The sequence below is a fragment of the Antedon bifida genome, chromosome 3, assembly GCF_963402885.1.
Source record: "Antedon bifida chromosome 3, ecAntBifi1.1, whole genome shotgun sequence".
In the NCBI taxonomy this organism is placed as follows: Eukaryota; Metazoa; Echinodermata; class Crinoidea; order Comatulida; family Antedonidae; genus Antedon; species Antedon bifida.
The window spans coordinates 3,268,176-3,287,429 of record NC_136228.1 but is presented as its reverse complement, the minus strand read 5'-3'; the positions used below and the strand labels follow the sequence as shown (position 1 = coordinate 3,287,429).

The 19,254-nt window shown below is 34.6% G+C and overlaps 1 protein-coding gene across 1 annotated transcript in view; it reads left to right on the top strand.

Annotated features, from left to right (window-relative positions):
- Positions 1 to 307: 307 nt before the first annotated feature.
- Positions 308 to 19,254, top strand: part of LOC144837396 (NLR family CARD domain-containing protein 4-like) — a 147,058-nt gene continuing 128,111 nt past the window's right edge. Inside the window, exons 1-18 of the mRNA XM_078692470.1 lie at positions 308 to 534; positions 912 to 1,004; positions 1,144 to 1,221; positions 2,013 to 2,060; positions 2,384 to 2,425; positions 2,964 to 2,996; positions 3,217 to 3,279; positions 5,922 to 6,002; positions 6,463 to 6,525; positions 7,340 to 7,396; positions 7,531 to 7,593; positions 8,029 to 8,091; positions 9,519 to 9,575; positions 9,853 to 9,900; positions 11,422 to 11,475; positions 11,765 to 11,815; positions 12,223 to 12,291; positions 12,955 to 15,555. Of these exons, the coding sequence (XP_078548596.1) occupies positions 402 to 534; positions 912 to 1,004; positions 1,144 to 1,221; positions 2,013 to 2,060; positions 2,384 to 2,425; positions 2,964 to 2,996; positions 3,217 to 3,279; positions 5,922 to 6,002; positions 6,463 to 6,525; positions 7,340 to 7,396; positions 7,531 to 7,593; positions 8,029 to 8,091; positions 9,519 to 9,575; positions 9,853 to 9,900; positions 11,422 to 11,475; positions 11,765 to 11,815; positions 12,223 to 12,291; positions 12,955 to 15,555 (3,697 nt within the window). The 5' untranslated portion in view covers positions 308 to 401. The remainder of the gene's footprint in view (positions 535 to 911; positions 1,005 to 1,143; positions 1,222 to 2,012; positions 2,061 to 2,383; positions 2,426 to 2,963; positions 2,997 to 3,216; positions 3,280 to 5,921; positions 6,003 to 6,462; positions 6,526 to 7,339; positions 7,397 to 7,530; positions 7,594 to 8,028; positions 8,092 to 9,518; positions 9,576 to 9,852; positions 9,901 to 11,421; positions 11,476 to 11,764; positions 11,816 to 12,222; positions 12,292 to 12,954; positions 15,556 to 19,254) is intronic.

Sequence of the window (19,254 nt, the reverse complement as noted above, 5' to 3'; positions counted from 1 at the left end):
GTTTAGCACTCCTGTTCATCCAGCCTAAGACAGCTTAACTGCTTAACTGTTGAAACAATCGTGCACCATCACTGATAAATAAATAAATGAAGCCATACTGTGGATTTTTCATGCAAATCCCATCAAAAAACTATGATTCGTTGACAAATTTTGATTTATTTCTTGAGAAAGTTTAATTTCCATACACATTTTATCTTTAAGGTGCTGAGTTAAAGTTACGTCTTTGTGAAGACCAAAGTAAAAACTGCATATGGCCTATGAATTTATTCTTTAAAGGAGTTTATAACTTAGTTGATTATTTCAACAATAAGTTTTTTTTAAAAGTAACATCATGCGAATCTGGATCGTTGGTGTTATATCTGGCTGCTTATGACTCTAAAGCATTGCAAGACCTTTGGAAGATGTATTCAAGTCAACAGTTGCACAGCGATTTAGCAACAATTGTAGTAGACAAATTCCAGCAACAAGAATTGATTGATGTTAAAATTCATTACAAGGATTTCAAAGCTGCTGTGAGAAAGTTAGAGGAAATCGGTAAGACATTTGTAAAATTATTGTTGAAAAAAAATAATGGTATGTAGGCCCTGATTAACAAATTCAAACTAATATACCAAGATATACTGTAAGACATCATTTATTCACATCCGAGCACTATAACTTTTGTCTATGTTTTTACCCATTAAAGCTATTTCAAGTTGACAACTTCCATCATAAATTTCACACAGACTACAGGCATTAAGGAGAGGCGTGAAATGGGAAGGGTTAAAACAATTTTAGGAGGAGAGGTTTGCTAATAATAATAATAATATTATTATTATTACCAATACTTCATACTGTTATGTACAGTATGTTAATGTACATTGGTACAAACTGTGAGTTTGGAATGACTCAACATTTTAATTATTCAACAGAGAAATTAGACCAAGCAAAAATAGCTTCTGAGGAATTTTCAACTGTATGTAGAAAGGAACAAGAATCACCCGAAAATGTTGTAATAGAAAAAGGTGAGTCACTGAAGTTCAACAAGAATTTGTAAATCTTGAATAATAAAAGACATTAAATAGGCCTACAAGCAATATCTACATTGTCCTGTCATTACCAAACAGTTACATTATTTTTCTTATGTTAATTTTGTTTACCCAGCAGATGTAGCTTTTTCTGATATTGGACATGACACACTAACTACTGATAAGGATCCAGAGTGTGTTGGATCAATAAGTGGTGAGTTATTTTACTTATGATCTCAAAAGTTAATGATAATCTAAACAGTTTAGTGATACAGCAGTTTGAGTTAAAGTTGATGATGTTCACAGGTTTTCAAATGCTAGCACATGCAAATAATTATTACCATTTATTGTGTACCTGGAAAAGAACAAATACATTTTACTTAATTGTTTGATAAATGCATTGTTTTATTTTGTGGTTCCTATTTATTGGTTTATTTTTTGATCTGAAAGTTATTTGCACTATTAGAAGCAATGAGCAAGGATCAGAAGAACATGTTGAATCAAAAATAGGTTGTTAAATTTATATAGATATAAATATTTTTACCAACTGCATTCTCAAAGCATGTACTACAGTATTAGTCAAAACTGTTTGCTACCAGAACATTTACATTTTACATGGTTGGAAAATTTAGTAAATTTAAATCCACCATCTTTAGTAATGATACATCGATCTTATATGGTGCTTAATGCAAAAAAACTTTTCTAAGCGCTTCACATATTACCCCAGTCATTTTTTGATCAAACATGGAATTTATTTAGTACTCCCATAATGTTGCAGCTAGTAATAAGAGTAGTTGTTTTGACCTATTCCTACAGTATGTAGGCCTACATCTGGGTGGAGAGAATTAAAACTCACGATCTCACATGATAAATAGTAACATCCAACACACGGTGCCACACTCCCTCCGCACTACTTACAGTAGTAGTGACTGTGTTATTATTGACTTAACATTGTTATTAGCAACATTCTTGTATTATGCCTATGTTCATTATATTTAAATACAGTAGACATATCTACTTCTGATGTGGATCAAAGTGTTGGATCAAAAAGTGGTGAGTTTTAAATTTTACTGAAAGTAGAGTTTATTAAATAATCAATTTGCACAGGTTAGTAAATGCTAGCATATTGGCAGCTGATGATGCTCTTGTAAAGGTAAGTTAATATTTTATTTTTTAATGTCTATTTTACATGAATATTAATTCAAATTTAGATTATAAAACAATGTGTGATTATAACTGATACTTAATGTTGCTTTGTAATGTGTTGATAAACATTCATTATTTATGTGATATTATACCAAAGTGTATATTTGTGTATAGAGACAGTAAAGTTTATCCTATCCTTATAGTAGGATATGTTTTTTCAAATTTTACAGATGAAGTTGGAACATCAGAAAGATCATTAAGTCCAGATCTAGGTATGATTATGTTAAAGAGTCTCAAATTTACTTTAGAAAAAGTTCTGTAGCACCACTTAAAAAAAAGACCTATTCTATGATGCTCATTTTGTTTCACAGCTGTCAGGGTTATTAAGTATTGTGGCAAAGGATTATATTTTATAATAATTTAAACAAACAATTTGAAACCTTTATTACTGTAACTGGTTCAAAACTTTGGAATAACCTTCCAGAATTTATAGGCCTAATCAAGCTTATTAGTTTATATTTTCAATATTTTCAATTTCATTTTCAATTTCAATGAAATTTAGGTACCATTATATCAATCATTATCATATTTAAAATTGTATTGTCAGTTATCCTATTATATAAACTAAGCTTTTCTTTATGCATTACCTTTTTTTTGCTTTGTCCTTAGGGTCCTCAATCTATGTTCAAAATGTTGATAACTGTTGATAAATAAATAAATAAAAAATGAACATGAAGCTACTCTTTTAATGAGGTTAATTTTGTGAGCAACATCTGAGCTTTTAATATATGTATTTTTTATTTTTTACAGATGAAATTAGAACATCAGAAAGATCATTTCCAGGTACTGTATGCTATTGTTATATTATGTTAAAGGCTGGCTCCCTGTTTAACATTAATAATAATTATTCCCATAGTATTGATTGTCCTTTTGTAATAAACAATACAACCTTTAAAACTGGAGCTTGAATATAATATATAACTCCTTAACCTCTAACCTCATCAACTTTAAAATGATAAGAATATTTGTTCTTATGCCTATGTTAATTTATATCTAAACTTAGTTGCCTCTGAAAGTGGACGTTACACGCTCTCTGTTACAGACCAAAGTGTTGGATCAAAAAGTGGTGAGTTCTTACCTCTGAAGATAGGACTTGAGAACTAGCTCATTCGTCCCTTTGACGTCATAAATGCAAACTCTACATTTATATATCGGTGAACTTAATAACACAGGTTAAACGTAATGTAGATAAATAGATAAGTTAAATTCAAAGTCAAGTTAAATGTGCAGATGGAGATCAAAATAAACAAACTTTATGGCATGATCAACAGTTAAAATAAATGTCACAAAGAGCACTGTGACAATTAATATTATGCTATGCTATGATAACAATGCTAAGTAAGAAAAATAAAGAAAACTATATTTGAACTCGTCACTTTGACGAGTTTGGGTTATCCGCGCAAACGCAACATGCACCACATACATTATATGAACGCCGACAATTATTATGAATTAAATATGTTTACAGTGTTGAATTGTACCTATTTTGTGTCATAAAGCATAACAGTATTTACGGAATACTCTGTTACTTGATGAAGCGAAGAGATGAGTTACTGCGCTCTACCCCAGCACTTGTCACTGGAGTTACCGCTATCAGCTCCAAAATCCAATAGATGTTTGGGTACATATTTCTACTGCATAGTGTAGATGGCTTATTTGATTCATTACACCTGTTTTGATAACAAGTACTTAATTTGTGTGATGACCATGGTTTTAAGTTAGAAACGATTAGATGGATATATAGTACATAAAAATAGCGTAATAATATAGACTTACCACAGTCGTTTCCAAAGTTGAATTTCGTGATGCAATGTGCGAGGACATGGAAGGTCCGGAAAATAGAATTGCATTAGCTCGTCAACGTCATTAAGTATATTCAAATTAGATGGTATCAGAGCTAATGCTCTGAGGGTTTTGACGTAATACCTTGGAATCTTTCACTCATTCCCTCCAACGATCCATCTACGAACGGCAGGAAATTTGCCCGGCGAAAGTATGTTCTTGGCCCATTTGCATGAACGTTGTTTCTTAAGGTCTGTTTTCCACAGATCCGTGGCATTTGTATTTTATTACCAGACACATCGGCCATGCTCTTCACTTTACTGTATATGTTCTTGAATGTTGCTTTCCCACCATTGAGTCTAATATCCTTTAGTTCACTGACTACAAGATTTATTTGGCTGTAGGCCTCAATGATATCTAGAGTGCTCCCTTGGAGGGATTTACTAAGGGATTTGGTGTACCCAAAGAGATGTAGGGCCGTTTGAAAAGCAACGATGAAAGTCGGGCTGCGGATTTGATGAAACAGTCCCTGTGCATCGCTTCTTGATTTACTGTCCCACTTTCTTGTACCTTTGTTTGATGCTATTGTCTCAAAGCACTCTAAAAGAAAAGGATATAGCTCATCAAAATCCTCAAGAGCTGTATGCCGCTCCACTCACCTGGTTTCACATAGAGGCTTTATCTTCTTTTTGGCAGACATACGTTTCGGATCATCAAAGCTGGCAACGTCATCCTTTTCCTCAATTTCTACTTCAAGTTCATTCTCACATTCGTTGCTGACTTCTTCATCATCGTTTTCTTCGTCAGTTTCATCTTCACTATCACTATGTAATGCTTTTCTATTCTGATTTGAATCCGTGGTCTCTTTTGCGTCGGGTACAACACGTTTGGTTATCATGATGTCTTCTAATGTGTGTTGTCTTTTCGGCGAAAACTTAAAAAACAGTCCGGCTGATTTAAGTGTACAAATCATATTGTGAATTTCAGTAACTTTACAGGCTTGAGAGAGTGCCAGGTTGAGCCCATGGCTTGCACAGTGATAATATGGAGCTCGTGGACTGAAGACTTGGAAGAGTTTTGCACATCCGTTTTGGCACCCTGTCATGTTGCAGCTCCGTCGTAGGTTTGTGCCCTACACATTCCTGGCTCTAGTCCAAGAGATTTCAACGAAGCGACCAGTTTGTCGCATATGGCTTTCCCGGTGCATTCCTCACAATCGATGAACTTGATAAATCCTGTTAGATACCTTATAACAAGTCCAAGCTGTTCCCAATTTGACGAGTCTGTGACCTCATCGGCCTTAATTCCAAAATATCCACTTCCGTTTTTTATTTCAGTTGTTATAATACGTTGAATAAACTTCTTTATGCATATTATAAGCTCGTTCTGTGCCGTTTTTGATATGTAGGTGGAATTCTTAGCGTAGCAAACCATTTTTATCATGTCAAAAAGTTGCTCCATATTATCAACTACAAGTTTCGTTGAAAAATAAATTTTTTCTCAGAATTTATGAGCAACCATAAAATTTCATAAAATCGCACGTAACTTACGCTGCGCGACTCTATCGTCATATTACACAGTTTCCTGCACATCTAAAGTTTCTGACAAAGTTATACCATACCTCCATGGTTGTACGATGTTATGTCCACAACAATTAGAGATACACCTGCAACAAAATTCTGGGGAAGAAATAAGAATAAGATGGGAAAAAAAAAGATCCTGACAACAACAAGGGGTTATCCGCCATATGCAATATGGGTACAATAAATGGATAATAAAGTAATTGGCTGTAAATGTATTTGTATTTAAATTACGTATTGCTTTAAAGAAGGGACTTAATAACTTAACAACGGTACATAAAAGTAATACTGTAGATATATCATTGCTAAACAAATAAAGTATACATTTTTATATTTTTTTTTTTAGTCATAGAAGATGCGGCTACTTCTGTTAGTGAACATTACATGGATTCTGTTACGGATCTCAAACGTGTTGGACCACAAAGTGGTGAGTTCTTGTATGCTGATTAAACTTCATGTGTATGTAATCTTAGAGGAAATTGAGATTCAATTGATACTCTCTAATAATCTTAATTAAGTGTAAATTTAGAAGGCAAAATTTAAAATTGGTATGGTAGATGGCACTATGAAATGGTGTGCATTATTTGCATGTTCTTTATACCCTTGTACATTTGTAGCAATCCAAAAAAACTAAATAAAATTTGATAAATATCTAGTGAAAGTTTGATTTTTTGTATATGACTAAATATTTATTGACTTTCAGACACATTGATTTTCACAGTCATGTACCCATGAAAAACATAAATACTTTTTAATACATAAACTTTTATTATTGAAATGAAAAGGTTCAAATACAGTATATGAGTTGCTGTGTTTGTTTAAGAGAGTGACTCTAACCTCATTCAAATTACTAAGAATGCTATTATTATTATTCATATTTAACCTAGCTGCTTCTGAAAGTGGACGTTACACGCTCTCTGTTATGGACGAAAATGTTGGATCAAAAAGTGGTGAGCTCTTACCTTTAAAGATATGACTTAATTAATTAATTAATTAGGATTGATTGATTGATTGACTTGAGAACTAGCTCATGCAAACTCTACCTTTATATCAGTAAACAATAATAATAGTTTAGATAAAAGTAAACTTTATGGCATGGTCACCAGTTGAAATAAGTCACGAAAAGCAATAGGAAACAGTTGAATAAAATTGGTGATTGGCTGTATATGTATTTGTATCAAATTAGGAAAACTTGCATTAAAGAAAGAATACAAGGAAAAAATATAACAAGCTGTAACCAGGTTTGCACACTGTAGTGTGAATAAATCACACTGATGAGAGGCCTGTTTTTGTTCCAAGATGTTCCGAGTTGTTACTGCGCGCGTATGTTGCCCTGGTATTAAACTGACAATCATATTAATCAAATAGAGCGTATGCTTTCCCCCGAGATTTCACAAGGTTTGCGTATGCATGTGTGAAAACGTATAATAAGTCAGGCGATCAAATCTGGTTACAATTTGCTACAAGATAACCAAGGATTATGAATTACGCAGAAACATAAGTTGCAAGTCGTCTTTCCATTTATTTCTCACAATACTAAACCCATTAATCCAGCAAGCCACCTGGTAATTCAAAGTAGTCCTTCTAATACATAATACATAACTAACTAAAAAACGCCTTCACTGCCAGGCTTAAAAAAATGTATATGGAAAGTGTTATTTATGTTAAATTAAAAATAATTTAGAATTTACAAGCACACCATATAGTTTTTTAAGTGTTTATGTAAAAGTCATAATTAAAAAGTTCTATATGATTTTTTATTAGCTGCACAAACATACTCCAACACGACTGATATTGAACAAGAAATAAAATCTCTTGAAGGTAAGTAAAAATATTGGTCCATTTAAATGAAAATAATAGTAATAGTGTCTATAATCACAATGACAATCATTGCTGAAAACAATTGTTTTAATTGACAACCATTATTGAAAGTTCAATGTGATTTGTTTTATCAGGTTCAATAAGTTTCTATGCAGGTCGTAAACAAGAACTTGAAGAAGAACTTGCTGAAACTGAACGTGAGTCATCATTTAGAAACAAATTATTATTAGAACAACTAACAAACTATATTTGGTATAAAAAAAATGGTTTGTGGACTGGCTATTGCATTAGTGATGAGTGTAACTCAAAGGTCAAAAATGTCATTTCCGGTCATTTTTGACCAAAATGTCCTATTAGACTGAATATGAATGCAAAATTACCTTGTTGTGACCAGTGGTTGTAAGGACCTATTGGTGTTTTGGTCTTATAACCTTTCACCTTGACCTTTTGCCACATTTTCAAAATGTGTAACCAAGCCAAAAATGATTGTTTGACCATCCTAAACCAATTTCTGAAGTCAAATTCTCTGGACCTCAAAGACGTGCATACGAAAGTTGATCTAGCTACTACTGTACAGTAATAAGAAAGCATTAACAATTTTTAAATAATAAATTATATTTTTATTATTACAGGTTTATTAAGACTCAATGAAAATCGTAAGCAAAATCAAGAAGAAGAACTTTCTGAAACAGAAGGTGAGTCATAAAACATATACACTAATTATTTTAACACACTTAAGTATCCTTGTTATTTGGTTGTTTGCATTTTATTTGGTACACATATACTTGCTTTACTCCAGCATTTAATTATGACCCAGAGTTTTTCGGAACTAGAGATAGATGCCATGTGTTGCGTCTGGCCAGATGAAAGGGGCTAACTTTATAGATGTTGTGGCCCACAATAATTTAAAGATGAAGGTGTTAGCAAAATGAAATGTTGAAGGCATGCTGTAGAAGGGATTTCAATGTACTGGTACATGTCTTGAACTGTTTTGCACATCATTTTGTTTTAATGTTCCTGTGCTTGGAGGATGACTGTTGTTGATGAAGGATTCTGGTGGTGAGAGGATGCATTACCCATACGGGGAATTCATCCTCTCACCTACTGATTTTGATGTTGGAAGGGAAAGTTGGAATAGTGTCTGTACTTACATTTGTCATGTATGTTGTTTAGTCTAATAGTGCATCTATCTTTCTGACGGCTTAGTTTTATCAACTATGAACTTGTCTTGATGAAAATCAATTTGAAATTTCCAGGTGTCATGGCACTGTCCTAACCATGGATCATTGAGGTACATGAACATTGACAATGTCACGAGTTTAAAATACATTCCTTTTCACTAAATAATCTTTCGCATGGTGAAGTCCACGATTTATAAATTTACACCTTTGCATAGCGAATAATGATCTTTGATTGTAAAATCTAAACAGTTACTCCTAATCGGTCTAATTTGGTATCAATTTGAACAGAAAATATCACATTTTCACGTACATATCTCTCATTAATATTGCGGGAATATTGTTAAATTAAGAGTTTTATAGAAACAGTACTAGTACTAGGAGGCTACGGTCCAGGGGAAAAATACCGGGGGGAGGGGGTTTAGGGGAATGTCCGGGGGTAAAATGTCCAGGGGAAACTAGCCTAGATCCGATTTCACAACATTAAGATATTATTATTATTATTATTATTATTTACATGTTTATAAGCATTATAAATTATAGTTACGTCCTGTAATTTGTGAGTTTCTTGCGGTTGGATCCATGTTAAAAATAATATTACTTTTAAAGCAGCTGGCCTATATACAAATATAAAGTGTCTGAAAACCTGGCCTTTGGCATTCTGTTTAAGACAAAAGTGGAAAAACAATTGAGCGGTTTTAGAAGTTGCATACTTTTTAATTGTGTATTATTCACATGCACAACACATGATATGAAATCAATCAATCAAATGGCAATAATACATTCATAAAAATGTATTATTAAAAGTAAAGTACAATAAAAGTGTATTCATCACATGTATCATATGTTAAAATACAATAAAAGAAAAATAATGAAATAATCAAAAAGAACTTCAAAAGAGCTTGTAAAAAACTTGATACCATTTTATTTGATGTCTTTTATAGATTTACTAAGGCACTATGAATCGCTTAAAGAAAAACTTAAAGAGATTATAAGTAAAGGTAAGTTTAACGCATTCAAGAATAGCATTAAGCCTGTTTTCCTGTCGACGTTATTCGACACTATCGTTAACAATAATTGGCGATCTTCTACGTAAACATTGAAATGTTCACGATTTACAGGAAAAGGTATTCGCTATCGTTATCATTTCAACTTGATTGTTTTCAAACGATCGTCGTTGAAATTTTAACGATCAACGACGATAGCGTTAAATAACAGGCTTTAGAATTTATAAAAAATGTTGTAAAAACCCTAACTGTATTTGATTTTTTTTTATAGGTGGAGACCGTGAAATGCAGAAGAAAGAACTACTTTTGTCAACTGAAGGTAAGTTTTGGAAACAATTCCTTATATAACTAGAGGGCACTCTACCTTCAATATATTGTTCCTACATAAAAATTTCCTCCTGAAAAAAACCCATTTTTGTTTGTTTGTGACTTGACATTTTACTCTGAACCTTAAGTTCAACAGAGTTTTGAAGCAAACTGTGACCTGTAGACAATGAAATATCTATATTATAAGTGAGAGAGTTTGTACGTCTGTCTGTTTGTTTGTTACTGCACGTAACCTTAAATATGGGGTATCAAAATGACCGCAATTGTACCGGGAATGTTCTACATTTGAAAATCATCCGCCATCTAGGATCCAAGTTAGGGGCCAAAATGTGGTCAAAATGGCCCACTTTTCCCCACTTTCGATGTTTGTTCGTTATACAAATTTCTGTTTCTGCACGTAACCATACATATGGGGTATCAAAATGTTCGCAATTGTACCGGGAAGATTTTAAACTACATTTCAAAAAGTCCGGGGATTTGGTGGGAGAGTGGGGTTGGGGTTCAAGGGATAGTGGGGATTTTGCTTAGGCTAGGGGTAGTAGGCTATCAAATTGACCAGAATTGTGGTAGGAAATTGTTAAAGTATTTTAATTATCACTGGGAAGGAAATGGGAGTTTGGGGTGGGGATGTAGGCCTATCACCATGACGGAAACTGTACAGGGAATGTTTTAAACTACATTTGAAAACTGCCACTGAGGGATTATGGGTTGGGAGTGATGGCTAACATTATTTGTACTGGAACCGTCTTAAACACATCACCCAGTATCTGGGGTGTGTTGGGAGGGATGAGGGGGAGCAAAAATACTGGCGTAATGAAGTATATGATTGGAATTGTACTAGGTAAAAAGTTACTACATTTTGAACTGTCCTGGGGTAGAGTTAAGGTTAGTTATTTGTGGCTGGGATGGTTAGAGGAGAAAGAAGGCTGGGGGCCGTATTACCAAAATTAGATATTTCAATCATCAGCCAATATGACACCTATTCATTTACACAGTTTACAACATACTTAAACCATAGCCCTATCATAGCTATGTATACTCCTCTCAATTTGAAGCTGTGCACAGAATAGAGCTTAAAATTGCATTTGAAACAGTTTTAGACCGTTTTGAGCATTTCTAAAAAATCTTCCACACAAAAACAGAATTTGTTTTTAAAAAAGAGTGTGGGGTGTTATTGAACAGGGGTGGAGGTTGGTGAGGATAAAGAGATACTGGCGTCGGGTGTTATGTACTGAGAAGGCTTCAAACTAATTTTGAAACCCGCCCTGGGGCGGGTATAATTGCTAGTATATAATATATTGTAAATAGTTTTTGTGGATTGTGACCTTTGACCCTACGACAAAATTCAACTACTCTTAGATGATGGATAAAAATTGAACTTTTGCAAGATTTTGGGTGATAAATCATTGTGACCAAGTTTCGAATAAGTAAAGATAGGAAAAAATCATAGTATGTTAAAAATAAATATTGTGGAAGCTCCAAGTAAGATGATATATTTGAAATTTTTGGAAAGGTGTAGGAGGCCGTAAAATACAGAAAGAAGAAATACTACTTGTTTCAACTGAAGGTAGGATTTGAAAACAATTCCTTACAATAATAGTTCTAATATCAGATAAATAATGAATTTGGACTTTTAAATTAAAAAAAAAAACCTCACTTCGCTCTGTGTAATATTTAATAATAGAATGTATACACAACGTGCACACCAAAAACCAAAATGCATACTGTAAATAACAATACAGGTCCGTAAATTGAAATACATAAGTGCCTGTCATGACCAATCATAACATTTTTGTAGAAGAATGTTTACAATTTATAAGATTGTTGTAATAAGATGCTCAATTTCGTTTTGATAGCTAAAGGAGACCATGGGATGCAAAAAGAAGAACTACATCTTTCTAAGGAAGGTGGGTTTTAAGAATATAAATTATTTTATTATAGTGCAACATTTTATTGTTTCTGATCATGAGCATAGCACACACAATCTTGATGCATTATGCTTATTTTGGAGATGAGCAGATGCAATCCAAATCTCAACTGTCCCGGATATGTACCTGTCTCACACAAGATATAGACTGTGGTAGTCACTGAGATTTGATTCTTTATTCTTAGAGCATTGAGGAGAGACAACCTCTACCCTTAAGCCTTGTCTACACTATCAAACTTTATGTGACAAAAAAATGTGGTGTGCCCATATATGGACATGATAATGTCATTTCACTACGATATTTAAGCATAGCACTACCATATGGGCTAATTGAGTAGTTTGCATGATTACAGTGCTAGATTTTCAATTGATTTATTATATTCATAGGTCAACTTCTAAAAAATTATGAAAGACGTAAAGAGGAACTTCAAGAAAACCTTTATTCAACTAAAGAGCGTAAGTTTAGAAATTAGTATTTGTACTTTACACACTTTACATTACAATTGTAAGAAAAAAAATGAATTTTTCATTTGATAACTAATGAATCAAATTAGCAGTTATAATTTGTTTAAGTTTGTTTATTATTGTGATTGTTGATTATAAACAGACAAAATAGGATTATATTTAAAAACAATTTGGGCAGTGGAACATGAAAAGTACAGTTGAATATTTTTACCAGAGCCTAAAGTGAAATAGCAAGTACTAATTAAATATAAATAAGTTCACAACCTTTGTGCTCGGATTATAAGAAGAAAAGCAGAAAAGTTGTTTTAATTACATTTTCCAGGTCGCATACTACAAGTATTATTCCCAATTTGCTTTTAAATTGTAGACATAAAAACTTCACAAAAAACTAAGAGATTGTCACTTATTTGTTTGTTACTAATTTAGTAATACGGTAAGTTCATTGATTACCGGTAATCGTTTTCTATAGAAAAAGAATCTTGTTTTAGATTTGTTCAATTCAAACATTCTGCGGGTTAATGTTCTATCATTATTAAATTACAATAAACATTTTTCTATAATTAGACAAACATCATAGCGATATATATCGTGATCATTGATTGAATTTTGAATTAGTTTTTTATTCTAGTTATTTGGACTATTTCTTTTTTACAGAACAAATAGAAACGTATCTACTTAATAGACACCAGTGGCACAACATCAACAAATTTACACCAGAAATTTGTAATCCTTATTATGTAGTTGATGTAAATAAAGTTTTCAGTGATTTGGAATTCTGGGAAAAGAAAAGAAACAAGCCTATAACGTTAGAGGATATGTTAAATGTTATCAAATCCAAACCAGCATGTAAAGTTCTTATAGAGAGTGAGATGGGTACTGGTAAAACAACTTTATTAAGGTACTTAGCATACAATGCCATTAAAGCCCTTGAAGGTAAAATCGTATTCCTTTTGAATGCAAGAGAGTTAGATACAAATGAGGGCATCTTAGATTTGATGGTAAAGCAACTGAAAATTAAAGATATTAGTTCAAAGACCAATCTTCCACCTGATTCAAATTTGATTAAACGATTTATAGTAAATCATGTGGATAGAGTTGTGTTGATGTTAGATGGCTTAGAGGAATTAAGGTTTAAGAATACAAGCTTAATGATGATGATGAGAAAAGAAAACCTGGAGAAGAGTGTTGTGATACTTACATCAAGGTCAGGGAACCTTGATGAATTCATTAAAGTGAGTGATATACATGTAAGAGTTGTTGGATTTGATGAAGATTCTATAGGAAAGTATGTTGACAAACACTTTGGGAATTTTGGTAAACCAGAATTGGGAAATTCCCTTAGAAAGGAGTTGGGTATTGGCAAACAAGTTTGGAATCGTAAACACCCGGACATTTTGTCATTGTGCAACAACCCCATGTTTCTTCTCACAGTTTGTAATATGTGGGAAGATATGCAAAGTCTTCCTCATAATAAAGCTGACATTGCTAAAGTATTATTTATTAATATTTTGAATCAGTTTAGAAAAGAGAAACACCAAAAAATCTATCAATTTCAGGATATTCCATTGGAATATGAAAATTGTATGATTTTGTTAGGGAAAAGTATGTTTAACAGCTTAAAAGTAAATCACCTTTCAATAAACGAAAAAGACCTTAACACCAACAAGGATATTGTTGACTTGGCTTTGAAACTTGGATTTGTTTATAGAGATGCACCAATTGGAAAATCTAACTTTGACGTGATTTATATGCCTCTTCATACATTAATAGGGAAGTCATTGGTAGGGTTTTACTTGTGCAAATTATGTGAAGCAGAAAGTGTGGAGTGCACAAAGGATACACGAGAATTGCTTACCCAATTGAAAGATGATGACTGGGAGATGATAAGAGAAAGTGAGAATTTAGAGGGCGCAAAACATTTTGCAATTAATTTCCTTGGTGGTGATGCGGATAAATTATTAAAGCATTGGATTACAGATAATGTATCATATCAGGACCAATTTTTCCGCAGCTTTTATACGACTGTGTCAGCCGACTGCAAAGGTCGAGTTCTTGCCCACATTTTAGGCCTTGCTAATGTAGTTAACTTTGACATGCATAATTACAATCTAACAGGTGATGTAATGAATGAAACGATTAGAGAGTGTTCTTATAGAGGATTTGAGTTGACATTACATGCTCTAAATATTAGTGATAATTACTTCAGTGACATTGATGGTGTTTTACTAGGTAAGTTTTTGAGTACATCGCCTAACCTGATTAAACTTGACATGCATGATTGTCAACTATCTGGTAATATAATGAATTATATGATTATAACATATAAAGGAAATGAGTTGAAACTGCAAGAGCTTGATATTGCAAATAATGATATCAGTGACATTGATGGTACTTTATTTAGTACTTTCTTGAGTAAGTGTCCTAAGCTGGTTAAACTTTGCATGGATAATTGCAAACTATCAGGTAATGTAATGAATGAAATGATGAGAGTGCATGCAATAGATGAGTTAGAATTACAAGAGCTTCATATTGGGTATAATGATATCAGTGACATAGATGGTACTTTACTAGGTACTTTCTTGAGTAAGTGCCCTAAACTGGTTAAACTTGGCATGTATTATTGCAAACTATCAGGTAATGTAATGAATGAAATGATGAGAGTGCATGCAGTAGATGAGTTAGAATTACAAGAGCTTAATATTGGAAATAATGATATCAGTGACATAGATGGTACTTTACTAGGTACTTTTTTGAGTAAGTGTCCCAAGCTGGTTAAACTTGGCATTCATAATTGCAAACTATCAGGTAACGTAATGAATGAAATTATGAGAGTGCATGCAGTAGATGAGTTAGAATTACAATTGCTTTATATTGGGTATAATGATATCAATGACATAGATGGTACTTTACTAGGTACTTTCTTGAGTAAGTGTCCCAAGCTGATTAAACTTGGCATTCATAATTGCAAACTATCAGGTGACGTAATGAATGAAATGATGAGAGTGCATGCAAGAGATGAGTTAGAATTACAAGAGCTTAATATTGGAAATAATGATATCAGTGACATAGATGGTACTTTACTAGGTACTTTCTTGAGTAAGTGTCCCAAGCTGGTTAAACTTGGCATGTTTAATTGCAAACTATCAGGTAATTTAATGAATGAAACGATGAGAGTGCATGCAAGAGATGAGTTAGAATTACAAGAGCTTAATATTGGTTATAATGATATCAGTGGCATTGATGGTACTCTACTGGGTATTTTCTTGAGTAAGTTTCCCAAGCTTTTTAAAGTTTTCATGTTTAATTGCAAACTATCAGGTAACATAATGAATGAAATGATGAGAGCGCATGCAAGAGATAAGTTAGAATTACAAGAGCTTAATATTGGTTATAATGATATCAGTGGCATAGATTGTACTCTACTAGGTACTTTCTTGAGTAAGTGTCCTAAGCTGGTTAAATTATACATGCCTATTTGCAAACTATCAGGTAACATAATGAATAAAATGATTGGAATGCATGCAAGAGATGAGTTAGAATTACAAGAGCTTAATATTGGGTATAATGATATCAGTGACATAGATGCTACTTTACTAGGTATTTTCTTGAATAAGTGTCCTAAGCTGATTTACTTGTACATGTTTAGTTGCAAACTATCAGGTGAAGTAGCTAATGTTGTGGTCAGAAAGTGTGCTAATAGAGGAATCAAGTTAAAAATGTGATCATATCACTGAGAAGTAAGCATTCTCAAGCATTGTTAGCCAACACAGTGGTAGGCTACTAATTTCATGAACACTTGTACTATACTATTGTAGAACTGTCTGGAATTGTTCCTATGATAGACAATCCAGGTGCTTTTGTAGACCAGACAGGAGTAGTTTAATCATTCTGTAGCATTTTAAATGTAGCAAAATTTAGGCTACTGGTGTAATGTTATGACTTATGGGAATAATGACTATAATAATGCGCAATAGACGACTGTGTAAACTTTTATAACTTTAATGTAAAACTCCAGATTCAAGATGGCTGTCAAAACCATGTGCACGAATTGTGCGGTGGGGTACACATTACAGTTGTGTTCAGGCTTACAATATCATTACATCCCCTTTACTGAAAGATGGAAAACATATGTGTCAAAATGTGATTTACTTTAGGCATAATAGATTAGCTTGAATACATGCTGGATATCTTCAGCATGAGTATGAATATAAGAAAACTGAATAAAAACTATTTGTGAAACAAATGTAACTTTCAACTTTGTTTATAACTATCAGTTCAAGAATCAGTGTCTTTGTATCATGTTTATGTATTATTATTATTAGAGTTATTGGCGAATCTTGCGGGCTTCCTAATATGTCGATTACTTCTTCGTAGGATTGATCCATCAGACATTTCGACGTCATACGATCTCGGTTCAGCACGTTTGTTTTGAACTGTTCCGGGATCCCATTTACAATGATTTGCTTCATTCTTAATTACTCTAACGCTTTCCCTCTCTTTTGGGTCTTGCGATTGTTTCGCGTGCTTGTTATAATAGCGTTTTTGCGTTTCTTGACGATCAGCGAGTGCGTTATCAACTTCGCTATGGCCATCGGCGATTCTTACCGGCATGTTTGATTTGTAAATCCTTTTGTTGAGGATCTCTGCGGGAGATGGTAGTCTACTATCGATTGGGGTTGATCTGAGTATCAAGAGTGCGCGTTGCGAATCTTCTTTGGACTCGATAGCTTTCTTTAGCGTATTTTTGACAGTTTGTACTTGACGTTCGATGAATCCATTTGATTGACTGTATCTTGGCGATTTTTTGACAAGAGTGATGTACCAATTTTCTGCGAATCGCTCAAACTCCTCGGAGAAAAATTGCGGACTGTTGTCACTAACGATTTCGTCTGGGGTACCGTGCTCAGCGAATATTTCTTTTAACACGCTGACGACTGTTTTAGATGTGGTCCCACTGCGTAGATTCTTGACGATTGGGAATTTTGAGTAGTAGTCGCAGATGATGATACAGTTTGAGCCGTTTAGTGCGAACAGGTCTGCTCCTAGTCTAGTAGGTATTTCATGCTGAATTATTGGTTCCTTCTGTTTTTGTCGTGCGTGTTGCTGACAAATTTCGCAGTTCTCAACTTTTGTGCGTATTCATGTTCGGCCAAAATACTGCTCTGCGTGCTCGCAATTGGGTTTTTGTGGTGCCAAGATGTGCTTCGTGTAGCTTGTCGAGGATGTCCTGTCTTAAGGACTCAGGGATCAGATAACAAGTGCCTTTGAGGATGATTCCATTTGCTACAGAGAGTTCATCGCGATATGACCAATATTTGCGGATTTCTTTACAAACTTCCTTTTGCGTCGTTAAATGTTAAATGTAAATGTATTATTACTGGTCCTCAAGTTTAACTGGAAACTGAGGAAATTCGGATTAGGCCCTCCACGAACCCACGGCAGCCAGCAGTGCAGCGCTTACCAGATCAGCACACCGGGAGACGACCCCCTACTCTTTTCGAATAGTGTACCAAGTTCTTTAACGTGCACTGTTAAGTACACGGGACCAACGGCTTTACATCCCATCCGAAGGACGAGGCAATTATAAGAGTAAAGCATCTTGCCTAAGGATGCAATTAGTATGGTACAGATAACCTCGAACCCATGCCTATCACATGCTAGTCCGATATTACCATTACACCATCACTCTCTGGTGTATATACAGCACCCGCCGCTATTTCTAGACGGTCTCCCATCCAGAACGCAACCGGGCCCAACGTTGCTTAACTTCGGTGATCTGACGAGAACCGGTGTTTCAACGCAGTATGGCGTCGTTGGCCATCCTTCAATTATAGTGTCGCGTAGCTTTACAAGTTCGTCATTATCGTCTGTCGCTTTGCGGATGGTGCACTCCTTCGCTGCGGAGAAATGTACGTTGTCAACCCTTATGTCTAGCTTGATCTCGTCAGCGTCATCTTTGTTTGGCATTCTGGAGAGACCGTCTGCAAGTGGGATCGCTTTCCCTGGTCTGTATTTTATGTTGCAGTTATAGCGTTGGATGCGTAGAAGCATGCGCTGTAGCCTTGGTGGTGAAGCTTTCAGATTTTTCAAACTGATCATTTCCAGCGGCTTATGATCGGATTCAATGATGAATGGCTTTCCGAATACATACTGTATGTATGAAATCGCTCACATCCGAAGACGCATGCTAGCATCTCTCGTTCAATATTCGCGTAGCGTCGCTCAGTTGACGTTAGGCATTTTGAGGCGACCGCGACTGGCTTGCCATCTTGTAGTAGGCAGACGCCTAGACCGTATGAAGAGGCATCTACCTGAATAACGCTATCTTTGGTTTTGTCAAAATAGTGCAGTTCGTATGAAGCTGTGATTGCGTCCTTTATGCGTTGCATCGCTTGACTATGACTTTGCGTCCACTCGAATATCGCTTCCGATTTAAGTAGGTCTCTGAGTGGTTGGGTTAGGTCGGCTAACCTTGGGACGAATGATCCCATGTATGTAACGATGCCTAGTATAGAGCGGAGTTCAGATCGGATAAGTTCGTAATCGCTACAAGTTTCTTGGGGTCTGGTCTGACACTAGTATCGCTGTAGATTTGGCCGAAGAAGCTGATTTGTTTCTGTTTTATCGCGCACTTTTCTGAGTTAAATGTGAGGCCTTCCAATGCAGCGACTTTCATAAGATTGCGCAGGTTGGCGTCATGACTCGCCTCTGAGTCGCCATGTACACCGATGTCATCTGCTATGCCAGCAGTACCTGGGCAGCGTTCAAGAATCTGGTCCATTTTAGCTTGGAACACGTCCTGGCTCATTTTCAGCCCGAATGGTAGTCGCTGGAAGCAAAATCTGCCAAAAGGCGAGTTAAATGTGGTAAGCGGTTGCGAGTCTGGGTGCAGTTTTACTGCCCAATAACCATTTTTCGCGTCGAGCTTAGAAAAATGTTTGGAACCTGCGAATT